Source organism: Peromyscus californicus, unplaced genomic scaffold (assembly GCF_007827085.1).
Source record: "Peromyscus californicus insignis strain IS unplaced genomic scaffold, ASM782708v3 Scaffold_7__1_contigs__length_154581171, whole genome shotgun sequence".
In the NCBI taxonomy this organism is placed as follows: domain Eukaryota; kingdom Metazoa; phylum Chordata; class Mammalia; order Rodentia; family Cricetidae; genus Peromyscus; species Peromyscus californicus.
The window spans coordinates 145845146-145858981 of NW_026294595.1; the positions used below are offsets into that span (position 1 = coordinate 145845146).

At 41.8% G+C, this 13836-nt stretch overlaps 1 protein-coding gene across 1 annotated transcript in view; it reads left to right on the plus strand.

Moving 5' to 3' along the window:
* The window catches only part of Dok5 (docking protein 5), a 152174-nt gene that overhangs the window by 65742 nt on the left and 72596 nt on the right, over positions 1-13836 (plus strand). Inside the window, exon 2 of the mRNA XM_052723291.1 lies at positions 3882-3989. Coding sequence (XP_052579251.1) covers positions 3882-3989 — 108 coding nt within the window. The remainder of the gene's footprint in view (positions 1-3881; positions 3990-13836) is intronic.

The following is a 13836-nucleotide window of genomic DNA, read 5'->3' on the forward strand; positions in this document are numbered from 1 at the left end:
TTTGAACTCAGGCCCTATACTTACACTGAAAAGGTGAAAAGTGCTCTTGCTCAGTGAATGAGTCCCTTTCCAGTGGGCTTTGTTTTGTTTTTAAGTTTCCTTCTCTGGCGATTCACTCAAGTTCTTGCACAGAACAACAGGTCATTCTTTTTATTGCTAAGGAGTAGTCCATGTTCTCGGCATATTGCCGTTTAACCAGCCGCCCACTGAAGTCTGTGGGGTTCTTCCTAGAGTCCAGCTGTTCTAAACAAAACTGCTGCGGATGTACAATGCAGCTTATTTTTGTGAATATATAGTGCATTTCTGTGTGATAAATTCCTAAGGGTGCAAGTGTTCAAAATAAATAATAAATGAATAATGAATAAATAATGGATTTTTTGGTTTGTTTGTTTTTTTAGAACTAGAAATGTGTCTCGGGGGTAAAGGTAATTGTTGCCATGCTAGTGACCTGAGTTCAGTTCCCGGAGCCCACATAATGGAGGAGGGAACCCATTTCTGCAAGTTCCCTGATCTCCACATGTGCATCCTGGCATACATGTACATGTGTGTCTGTGCATGTATACACACACACACACACACACACACACACACACACACACACACACAAAACGAGAGAGAGAGAGAGAGAGAGAGAGAGAGAGAGAGAGAGAGAGAGAGAGAGAGAATAATGTAGTAAGAGTGCAGGTGTTGGTCACATGTTATTTGTAGTTTTTAAAGACACCACCACTTTCTTTGGCAGAGTAGCTGGGCCATTTTAAACTCCTTTTAAACATCAGCAGTGAGTCACTTAAGTAAATTCTTCACCTCCTGTTGAGGATTTGATGGCGACGTCTTTGTTGTTTGTTACCATCCTCATTGTTATCTTATTCCAGCCATCCTGATGGGTGTGTAGTGACAGCCCATTGGACCTTTGACTCATACCTCCCTCATTCATAAAGATGTGGACAGCTTCTCACGTGCTTCGGAGCTGCCTGAATGTCTTATCTGATGACATCTTCATATGTCTTCTGCTCATTTTGATTTTGTTTTTGTGTCATTAGATCATTGACTATTTTCTTGTTGAGCAATGAATTATTGATCTATTCCAGATACCGTCTTTGGTCAAATGCAGGGTGTGCACAGACTTTCCCCAGTCATAGGCTTGTGTTTTCTCCTTTAATGGGCCTTTTCCTAGAGCAAATGGTTTTAATTTAACCATGTCCAGTCTTCCATCATTGTATGCATTGAGCTTCTGATGTCAAGTTCAAGCCCTCAGCGCAGACCCGGGTCCCTAAGCATTTCAGTGTTGTAAAAGTTTTGGGCTAGAGAGATGGCTCACAGCTGCCTTTACCTCCAACTCCAGGAAATTTCAGCACCCTCTTCAGGCCTCTACTTCAGACACCAGCACACAAGTGGCATATAATCATGCATATACATAAATAAAAAACATTTTGAAAGCTTATGATAATTTTATTTGTAAGTACACTTTAAAGTAGTTTTTTTTTAATAAAGTAAGTGTTTTAATGCTTAAGTCAAGAGGAGTTGATCTTTGTTCTCTCCTCCCTCCCTCCCTTCCTATACTCTCTCCCTCCTCTTCCTCCTCTCTCTCTCTCTCTCTCTCTGTTTCTCTCTCTCTCTCTCTCTCTCTCTGTTTCTCTCTCTGTTTCTCTCTCTCTGTTTCTCTCTCTCTGTTTCTCTCTCTCTGTTTCTCTCTCTCTCTCTCTCTCTCTCTCTCTCTCTCTCTCTCTCTCTCTCTCTGTTCAATTGCTCCATATGGTTTGTTGAAAGGTGATTTTTACTCTATCAAGTTTCTGTTCCAATTTGTCTTCATCTTTTTATATTCCTTGGAAGATTCGGTAACTATGCAAGGTGAAAGTTAACAGAACTGACTTTGGCTGTACTGATACTTCCGGGTATTTAAGAAATAACGAAGTTGAGGGACTGGGAGGGTGAGAACTCAGTCAGCTAAGCTCTTCTGTGCAAGGGTAAGGGCATGAGTTTCATCCCCAGCCGGGGTAAGAATTGTCATTTGACCAAAAATTGTCGTGTGGCCATCAGAGGTGTGTTGCTTAAGCAAATTCTTCACATCTTGTGCTCAAAGGTGTGCTAGTCATCACGGTGTGGGGAGGGAGAGGCAGAGAGAGGCAGATCCCAGAGACTCATTGGTTATCCAGCCTGAGTTTTTGGTCATTTAGAAGCTGTGTCTGAAAGAAGGGGTTTAGCACTAGTGGTTGCCATCCAGACTCCACACACGTGCACGTGCACACACACATGCTTGTGCACCTGTACATACATGCACACATTAAAAAATAAATAACGCAGTCTGCTTAATTACCATATTAAATTTTATTAATCAAATAAAAACCCCAAACCTATTCTTGTGACCCACAGCAAGTATTAACAATTTGATGTTTCTTTGTCTTTTTTTCATGCATTTTAATATAATGATGATCATGGCATTGAGTTTTTATTCTGTAATGCCTGTAACACATCACTAACATTTTCTATGCCATTAGAAATGTTCAAGTGGGCTACCAAAGTTATCTGCTCCTAGACTGCATGTGTATTGCAAATGTGGCATAATTTACTGTAAAACATCATGTATCATGTGTATACTGATATAGTTTCTAATATAATGATACATTATCTTATATATGTATAGCATGCATTATATGAGAGAGATGTTCACTTATCATAATATGTACCACACATTTGTATGATTGCTTTGGCTGCCTTTATTTTTAATATCTTTTATTCTGTGACTATTTCATACATGCACATAATGTATCTTGACCACATCTACCCCCAGTCCCTCAACAGGCTGCAGGATATCCCTGCCACCCACCTTCATGTCCCTTCATTTTTGTAACACTCTGATCCCAATTAGTGCTGCATACTCGCCTTTTGACAGGTCTTGTTGGCTTGATCTCATGCAGGTAACCACAGCTGCTGTGAGCTCATGAGTGCCACACACAGCCACATCATGTCCAGAGCACAGCATTTCACAGCTCTCCTCCCATCCCCACTTCCATGATGCTCCCTGAGCCTTGTGGGGGCAGGGCAAGTGATAGAGATGTCTTATTTAAGACTGAGAACACAATGGTCTCTTATTCTCAGCACTTTGACCAGTCATGAGCCTTGCACTGCTGTTACTGCAGAGAGAAGCTTCTCTGGCCAAGGCTGAAAGAAACCCAGATCTATGAGTATAAATATCAACATTTGGAAGCACTTTGATAACATGACCATTTAGGAAAACAAGAGTATAGGTTCCCTCCTAGAGTTCAGGATGTCTGTCTTTAGTACCGTCTAGGTGAGCAAGGTGGGTTAAATTACCCATAATAGAAGCATAATAACTTTGCCACTCCTTACTGCTGAAGACTGAATAGTTTCTAATTCTGGTTGTTATATATAACAACGTCCTACTCTGTATCCAGTGGCATCAGACCCATTTGACTCTATACTCTGCTCTAAGCTTCGGAGAAGAGAGGATTCATCTCTGCATCCCACCTGGGCTGAGACAACTAATGTATGTTAAGTCACTAGGACAGATGGAAAAATGGTACATAGCAAGATTTCTGACAGTTAGTAGCAAGCCCAGATTCTTCACCCTTCTGTTAGGTACTAGCCGATTTTTATATCTGGAATTTTTTCTGAAATCTACTAGTGATCCATATTAAAACATGGAGAAATCAGCCCTCACGTACTTACTTATTTTGATTCCAGTAACTGTCAGGAAAAACATAGTTTGCTCATTTCCCCCAGACTCTTACTTTCCCAGACTAACCTTCATTTCCAGTGTGTGAATATTTCACAGGTGAAAACAGCAAAATGAAATGTTGAAGTACAAATGTCAGAAGCAGTCAAGTCTGGGAATGCTGAACTGTTGTTGCATTTCCTTGTAGATTTACCAACGATGCTGGTTAGTGTTCAAGAAAGCGTCAAGCAAGGGTCCAAAAAGGCTGGAGAAGTTCTCAGACGAGCGCGCTGCTTACTTCAGGTGTTACCACAAGGTAAGAGCCTGCAGCTGTACCTCTCCAGACCTCGGCTTGGAAGGAGGTAGCTTGCACTTCCTGGGAAAACACATCCAAATTATTGACAAAGGTCCCTATCACATTTTTTTATGTGAACAAAATATCTGTAATGTAATATACTTACTCACTGCTTATTAAAAATGATTAATGTAAAACTGTTCCTGTGGTTTCCTGATCTTTTAAAATTATTTTTCTTTGTTCTTGAGAATTTCATGCATATTTCAGTGAAATATGGTCATATCTGTCTACTGCTATAATTGGAGGCATGAACCTGTGAGAGGAGAGCCTAAAAAAGAGGCAGACTATAGTCTCATGCAATAGCCACCTTTATTCAGAGCACCGGACAGCTTATACTCTGAGGGTTAAGAAGAGTCACATGAGTAAGGTGTTCAGTCACAAGAAGAAGCCACACGTGGCAAAAACATGTTTTTCCAGAGAGGCATATGAATAACAGCAGCTGAAGTAAACTCACTCCTATCCACTACACCTGGGAGGAGTGCAGAAATACATTCCAAGAACAATTCTGTGTTTTGAAGAAACGGAAGTCACAAGACTCTTGTCTTGTTTTCTCACAAGCACTCAGAATTCTCATAAGACTCCATTCTTGGACTGCGTTCTGATAATATACACCCCCTATTTCCTCATCCAACTCCCCTCATCTCACCCCTAACATGTCCCCCTTCAACTTCACATCTTTCTTTTTACTTTTTTTTCTAAAAATTAATCCACTAAATCCAATTAATACTGTCCATATGTGCATGGTGTGGGACCATCCACTGGGCCTCTTTGCCCTTTAGAATTTTTTTTTTTTCGAGGACAGGGTTTCTTTGTGTAGCTTTGTGCCTTTCCTGGAACTCACTCTGTAGACCAGGCTGGCCTCGAACTCACAGAGATCTGCCTGGCTCTGCCTCCCGAGTGCTGGGATTAAAGGCATGCGCCACCACCGCCTGGGTACCTTTAGAATTTTATGTAAAACCAGTAGAGACTCATCAGTATGGAAACCTGACTAGGTGGAGGAAGGGAACAGACTTTCTTTTTTGTGCAGTTCTTATACAGGTCCTGTGGTGTCTTCCTTGTGCATATTTAGTTTATATAAATATGGGAAGCAGTGATGTGCTGCTAAACCCTTATATACTTTCTAAAGCCAACCTCTCTGATTCTATTTTAAATGATTGGTACCCAATCAAGTGCATCCTGATGTATGTGTTGCATGCCAGTTTGCACAGAAAACAATGCCAAAGGCATGGCTTGATTTACTTACTTGGGAGGCCTTACCTTCCAAGGTAGCTTCAAGTACCCAAAGCAGTATTTGGTTTGTAATTTGGATAAATAATATAGAGTTGCAGTCGCTATTGAAAGTGTGGTGGTCCTCAGCTTGTCATGAGGATCTCTCTGCATTCCCCTCACCTCCGAGGCCTGTGTGACCTTTGTTGAAAGAATTCAAATGAGTCAGAGTATATTGCAGAAGACAGACTTGGCTTCTTACAGAGTAAAGCAAGGCACCCTCAAGGGGTAATAGTGGGCAGTGACCTAAGAGACCACTGTGATAATCTCCATTATAGGCGGGCTTTATATTATCCCTAAAGCCTCCAGAACAGTCAGTGTTCCGGAGGGATGCTTTCCTGCAAGGGGATTAGATTGGCAATGCATATGGACTAACTCTTAAGAGAGAGAGACAGTGATCTGCCTTTGCTCTTTACTGTGAAGCCTTCACTAGACAGTGTTCATGAGACCTTCTCCATCATTCTGAAAGTCATGTCTCGGCCCAGGACCAGAGATAAGGCAAACTATCCTTCTGCTGACCATGATCAGAGGTCTGCAATTTCAATTCCTGGGTTATAAGATATTGATTAAGCGGGGTGGGAGTGTGTACCCCTCACAGACCTTCATATCTGTCAGTATCTGTTACCTGGTGATCTCTTCTCTTCAGAACCTCAGTCAGCCTCTGCTCTATAATTCAACAGATGTCTGTACAATCTGATCACTGTATGTGGCCACCCATGCCCTTCTCTCCTTCTGTGTGTGTATAAACTCCAAGTATTTCCAGAAATAATTCAATCTTTACGAACCCCTATACTACCTTTCTGGGTGTAGGAAAACAAAAGAGAAAGAGTAATGGCTATATTTTGCTGGAAGACACGCGCGCACCTAACAGAAGGAAGACAAGTACGGACACTCTGTAGGGGTCTTTCCAATACTCTACATCAGCTCATGGTGACGGCTCTGTGTTTGAAGTGTGTGGAGACTCCACATAATTCCCACAGCCACTGCTGACACTTCTGGGAACCAAACAGCCTGCCTGCCTATTGCTGGACCACTGGAGTCTGTATGACATCACTTCCCTCAGCCAAATCCTTACAGCAGCTTGTAGGATTGCAGCATTTGAGTTCCCCTGGCCTGTGCAACCTCTTAGCTCAGTCTGCACAATCTTATTGTGTTCCGGGACCCTTGGCTCCTTGATGTCTTTACACATCTCTACATCTGTACTTTCCCTTTTTTCCTGGAAGTCTGTTACTCCCACACAGCTCACTCCTTTACTTGGTTCAGTCATTATTCAAATTTCTCGTAGGTAATACTTCTTAACCTGTTTGTTTAGTGAAACCCATCACAACACTCCCTTCCCATCTCTTCTTTCTCTGTTTCCTTAGCACTCACTACTGTGACGTTCTCACTTGGTGTCTCCCTCTCCCACGTAAAATAAGATCCACAATGACAACAGGCTTTGTGTGAATGCGTGTGAATGGAGTGGTCTCTATTAATTATTAGTGCCTAAGGCAGCACAGACAACCTAGTACTTTTTAAGTATTAAGAAAAAAATTATCAAAAGAAGCATCCAAAACCAAGGAAAGGAATTTTGATTTGGAAGACATAGTTGAGCATGGTGATGGGACCAGAAAATGTCAAGACTTGGAAGTTTTAAGACAGATCTAAAGTCTGCATATGCATAAGCTGAAAAGGGCCCCTTGAGCATGACAGGGGAAGAGGATGCTGAGGACACACTCACTTGCCCTACTTTGGACTTCTACCTGCTGGTTTGTGATTTAATATGCAAATCTTCGGGGAACTGGGTAAGCTGAGTTCTCTTTCATCTGTAATCATCATTAACCAAAGTTCAAAGCCTAGCGCTGAAGAGGAATTATCTCCATTAAGCCTCCAAGCCCTTGATGAGTTACTGTCGCCCATTCTTTCTCTTTACTCTTTCAAATCTGATGTGTTTAATATTAATCTCTTGAGGGCACATCAGTAATTCTGAGATGTGCATTTTTTATCTAAATGCTGTGTAATTTATGGATCTTGATAATAAAATACCAAGGTTATAAGTAGCACACCGTGACCAGATTTCAGAATCTATTCCAATATAAACAAAGAGATTTCTAAACGACACCAGAAAATGCTCTTTGATCAACACAGACATGTTATGGAGTCTGGTAGAAAATCTATAATGTTTGTTAGTGTGGATTTCATTGTTTAGAATGTTATTTCTGAAAATGTCAGATTTGAGTATCTGAATCTTTTTGGAGTTTTAACATAAAAGTTGACTGTAGAATTTTAAAACTTAGTGCATGCTTCACTGAGCACATAGCTAAAGGTGTTAATGGAAAATAAATGTATGACTACAAGACACACAGGGGAAAAAATCATTTTTCACATCTTAGCCTCCTTCCTGAAGTTCCCTTCAAGCAGCCTGAGCTGACAGAGATGCCATGAAATTGATTAACTGTAATTGTGACAATGTGAAGCCTCCAGTGACTTTGAATGTGGTCCCCACCCTTCTGAAATACAAACTCCCTGTCTGCATTCAGGAAGGAACATGGCTGGCCTTGGCCAGGCGGGTACAGGCTTGCTTGCCACGCTTCACCTTGTGGGGAGAGGTAATGATCAGGGCACACTCTGAGGTGGAAGGGATGGGTCACCTCCTGGTTTGGGAGGCCTGGGTTCTGTCCAAGCTTTGCCTCTGTGTCTGTGCATCTCTTCTTACGTAGTTGTTAGCCTCTCCTCTCCCCACCCTTATCCCTCCCCTACTCACTTCCCCTCCCCTTTCTCATTCCCTTTTCCTGCTCTCTCCTCCCTCTCCTTCCTTCCCTTCCCTCAACCTTCCTTCCTTCCTGCCTTTCTTTCTTTCTTTCTTTCTTTCTTTCTTTCTTTCTTTCTTTCTTTCTTTCTTTCTTCCTTCCTTCCTTCCTTCCTTCCTTCCTTCCTTCCTTCCTTCCTTTCTTTCTTTCTTTCTTTCTTTCTTTCTTTCTTTCTTTCTTTCTTTCTTTCTCCTTCCTTCCTTCCTTTCCTCTCTCTCTTCTTCCTCCCTCCTTTCTTCCTTTCTTTCCCTTTTTTCCTTTTTCTACTGCCTTCCATGTTCTTTCCCTATCCTCTTCTCTCCTCTCCATGCCAAGCATTTCACACAACAAATAAATTTAATCTAACAACCCCTCCAGGAACATGCTGCTTTTATGCATGTCCCCATTTTCCAGTGACCACTGGGCCACTTGATGTGTCAACGGAGAACAGTGAGGGATGACTGCCCCACTGCAGCACACACATGTGATGTGTTTAGAAACCGTGACCTTCTGATTGCATTATGACTTTTGCCATTCTACCAGACCTTCAGGCATGCTGTTCTGCCTCCATCCTCATTACTGACTAGACCACTCTGGTGGTTCACAGGACTGAAGTCGTACTGTGTTCTTAGTTTTTGAGAAAATGGGACTCTAGGTTCTTCACAGTGAGCTAATGGCCAATGTCTTAAAAATTCCTTCTCCACAATTGATCGAATCTCCTCCTCTCCACCTCTTGCTCCCTGTCCCCACGCCCCCCTCGTCTTCTGTGTATATATTTGTGTCAGAATTCTTTCTCTGGTAATGAATTAAACCATTCATTTTCACTTCGTTTCCCTTCCCCTAAATACTCCCTTTTCTGACGTAGCTGGCTGTGATAACTTTTCAAAATCTCAGACTATGTCCTAACCTTTCCTTTCAAAGCTCAGATATACCCAGTGTAGCTGTCCTCTGGTCATGCAGGAAATTACTGGCTAGATCATATTCTGGAAGTTTCCTTTCATGCAAGAGAGCATGACTTCATATCTCCATAACCTGAATTATCCTCATGTGTAGATGTGTTCTCCAGCTGGAAGCCCTTCCTGACCCACAACTTTGGGTGTAGGGAGAGTAGGAGAGGAAGTTAACCCCGTACATCCCCCACTTTACTGAGTTTGTAAGGCAAGGGAGTACACGTGCTGAAGTGCCCCGGAGCATGCTCAAGCAGAATTAACTCTCTCTCCCTAAGCTTGATTCCATTCTGTGGTGTCCTGGCTTGTGGTCTGCCACCTAGAGCCATGCATCTGTTCATGGCAGCGGCAGCAAGGCATCCTGGGCTCTCTCTTCTTCCTCCCCTCCACGTCCAGCCTCTGGTCAAGTTTTCATCTTCTCTCTACACAGAACCCCGCCTTTCCTGGTCCATGTGGAAAAAAAGTGATGGTCTCTCCCAGTCTCTGCTCCTCCCTTGTGACTCTCCCAGATCCTGCCCGAGTGAGTCTGCTGGGACCACTTGGCATGAAGGCTCTGCTACACTGAACACCATGACTTCCACTCATGATGCTGTGTTGAGAGAGGTTGTTTCCATCCTTTACTCTTCACAATTCTAAAGTTATACTTTAAGGATTTTATAAAATCGCACATCTTCCTTGAAATAAATTTCAACAATTTTGAAAAGTTTATAATAAAATAGGACACAAAAATCTGACGTCAGGCCCTAGTCTCTGTCTTCATAAAAATGACTAATAGGTTAATACATGCCTTTTCAGTCCATTTGTCCTTTAAAACACACAGAAACACATTCTCATACATATGTAGATTGTAGTTTCAAAGGGAAAATAGAGCAATTCACTGCACTTACATCATGTGTAAGAAGACTCCAAACTAGGTTTTCTCATGCTCTTAGTGGGTTGTATGTAAGTTGTAGTGACAATTCACTTGACATTCAGAATATCTGGTTTGTGATATAAGTGGTGTGGTAGCGTCAGCCAGTCTAGTCTCCCCTTTCCCTGCCTTTTGGAAACAATGCTATGTTGGTAATGCATGATTATCCTTCATTAATAAAATTGCTCCCGAGTATAAGTTACTGCTATTCCACTGCAGTTTCAGCAACAAACTGATGCACAGACATGATTCTGACATTTCATTGATAAGAATTCAAACCTCAGGAAGAACTTGTGTGTCTCTTGGTACAAAAACCATGCTAATTCCTGCCTCCCTTTCTAGAAAGGTTATCTTGATCACAGAACCACAGCCAGCTTATGCAGGTACCCTGCACCCAGAATCTCTTTACAACAAAAGCCAGCTCATGTAGGTACCCCACACCCAGAATCTCTTCTACAAGCCTCAAATGCCACATTTTGCAGTTCAGACACCTCCGTAAAAAGAGACACACAGAACACAGGGATTGTTTCCTATTGTTTCACTATACAAATAAAGACCAGGCTCTGGGGAGACAGTTCAAATATGTCACTCAGACAGGCACAAGTCCAGTTTATTTTAAATGACCAAGGGTGCAGGGATATTTTTGGAGAGGCAGAAACCCACTAATATAGGGGTTGGGCTGCAACTGTCTAGACTTGTTCTTTCTTCAGAAGTGTTTTAGAAAACGTTCGCCTGAAACTGCTGTGTTCAGAGGCTCTGAGCAGACACTTGTGAGTGAACACAGTGCTTTGTGCTCGGGACTTTGCATTCAACTTGAGCACGCCTCCATGTGTTGGTTTCTTTTGCTTCACTGTCTCTACCTTTTTTTTTTTTTATATAGAAAAGGTAGTATAATAAAGTTAAAAATTTTAAAATGCATTACATGAAACTCTTTTGAAAATTTTAAATAGAAATGTTTATAAGAGTTCCCTAAAATTTGAAGCATCATAATTATGTGATAATAATAACTATAATTTAATTTAGTGGGTTACTTAGTAATACTTTAGGGCATATAGTGGACTCAGAAAGGGATGATTTTCATACCGTCTTCATTTTAAAGATGACCTACAAAAGTAAAAGGGGTTTATGCCTCTTCGTTTTCAGTAGGATAATGGCCTTCATTTTTTTCCTAAGAATGAAGTAATTTGAGGCTTCTGCAGAGATTTGCAATTTGCATACACAAAGTGAATTGCTCACTTAATTCATTCGGTCCCACAAGGGAAAAAATAATTAGGATTCAGCCAACAAAGGCAAGGCAGAAAATTGCCTTTTAGGCAGTGGTCTCATTTTCACTTGGTAAACATAAATAAATCATCATCTGTAAATTACCACGAGTAGGAAACAGGCGAAACTGGAAGTCAGGTCCTTGTTTTCCTAAATGGCTTCCAACTCCACAACACACCAGTGCCCACTAATCGCGTAATTCCAGCACACATATCCCTGTTCCTCAAGGGAATACGACTTTAAACATCCAATTGAGTGAATCTCCCCTTGAAACTCTAGATGAAATTTCAACCGTTTCTTCATCTAGTTGCAAAATAATCCATTTGGAAAATTGAATTGTGTAATTTGTGATTGTTTTCCAAGTTGCTATTGCAAAACCCTCTTAGCAGCAAATTAAACTTTTAAAGTATGGCCACTTTGCTAATTGCTGGCTGTTAAACATTTATTTCAACAAATACCATCATTTATGATGAATAAGACATCTGGCATGTAACTTTGAAACAGACAAATTAATTTGCAGTCTATTTTTAGTAGTTTTAAATTGGGTGGCATAGTTAAAGATTTGTCAGAGCTTTAGGAGAGAGTTTGGTATTTCTTTCTTTCCATGGACCCATGTTAATGTGGATAGTCATCAATTAGTTCTTAAGTTTTTTCTGTCTTTTCCTTAGACCAGCTCTAACCCAAGTGGAGATCTTAATCACTCATTGACCCATTGCCTGCTGGGCTCTCCTGATCACATTTCTTGTCCTCTGCTCTGATTCCTGTCCCCCTAAGGTTAAGGCCACAAAAAATGGCTAAATGGTCATTACTACACACAGCTCCTACCTAGTGCCATTTATCATAGATTCCAATGGTCCTGCAGGCTCATTGTACTGGGAACCGATGGCCCACATAATAACCATTACAATACACACACACACACACACACACACACACACACACACACACACACCACACTCAGACACATATATACACAGGCACAACACACAAGGACACACACACAGACACAGCACACACACACACCACACACATACACAGACACACATACTACACACATATACACAGACATACATACACAGACACACACACAGACACACACACCACGCATACACAGACACACATACAACACACATATACACAGACATACATACACAGACACACATACACCACACACAGATGCACACATAGGCACACAGACACAGACACACACACCACACACAGACACACACATACAGATACACAGACAAGCCCCCCCCCCCACACACTGTTTTTCATCCGCTATGGTGATAAAACACTGCCCAAAAACCACTTGAGGGAAGAAAAGGTTTATTTCAGCTTACAGGTTATAGTCCAGGACTGAGTAATTTATTTTGCTTGGAAATTCATCTGTTTTCTTTGCCTCTTGAACCCATACCCATCCTCAAAACTCACCATGGGAACCCCTGGTCCTAACTGCAGAGTGGTGGCCATGTTCACCCTTGACATTAATTTGATGGTGTGAGGTACTTAGCAGTGTGGTCTACTCATCTGCATTTGTTCTTTACCAGTTTGGAGACAAGTTAACATCCTCCGGCTCAACTTTCTTACATCTTAAATATAAAAATGGTGAAAAAGTTGAAGGCTATATTGCTATGAAGTAGTTCTAACTCAATACATGCCATGTTAATTCGGAACTAGATAAATGTTCGCCACAAACATTGTTACTATGACTTCGTTATATTGACTGTTACAGTATAGCCGATGGCCCCAGACAAGGCTGAGGGTCCCATCCTTACTGGGATCATTGTAGGAAGATTCCTGGACCCCTCCCTTTCGTTCATGGAGACTTGATCTACATAGTTCTTGGGAGTCTGCCTGCCTGGATTCCAATCCAGAATCCCTGCCACTGGTTAGGAATAGTCCAACGCTGAGCACATTGCTGAGATGGCTGTCATTCTGCTTGTGTTCGCAGGATCTGATGATAGTGTTCACCCCCTCAGACAGTGTCTGAGCTTTCATTTAACAAGTCCTTAAGAATGATATACTCCATATAGGTCATGGTTCTCAGCACTGGTAATACAACGGTAAGCCAAATGGATGACCCCCACCACTACTCTAGTGAGGAGAAGAGAGATGCAAAGAAATATATAAAGAAAACTACCCCCAGTGTGTACATGGTAAATGCCAGAGAGAAAGTGGTCAGGAAAGGGGGTGGTAAGAGTGGGAGAAGAGGACCATGTTTTCGTTTGTTTTGTTTTTTTAAGACATAATTTTTTATTGATTCTTTGGGAATTTCACATCATGCACCCCAATCCCACTCATGTCCTAGTCCCTCCACATCTGCCCTTAACCCTTGCAGTGTTCTCCCACAAATGAAAAAAAAAATAAATTAAAAAAAGAAAACAAACAAAAAACCACTTCGCTCCTCCATCTTTCCCACCCCTCCATTACCTCTTCATTTGTCTCAGCAGCATTGGGAGCTGCGGTTCGTCATGAAGTATACTCTAGTCCACGCAGCTTTGCTTGCGTTTGTTCATCGTAATTAGGTGTTGGTCAGGTTCAAGGCTTCTGGCTTTTGGTACACCATCAACACTGGACCCTCACTGAAACTTCCCTTGAGTATCCTGCTGTTGCCCTGAGTCATAGACATCCTGCAGCTCTGGTTTCACAGGACC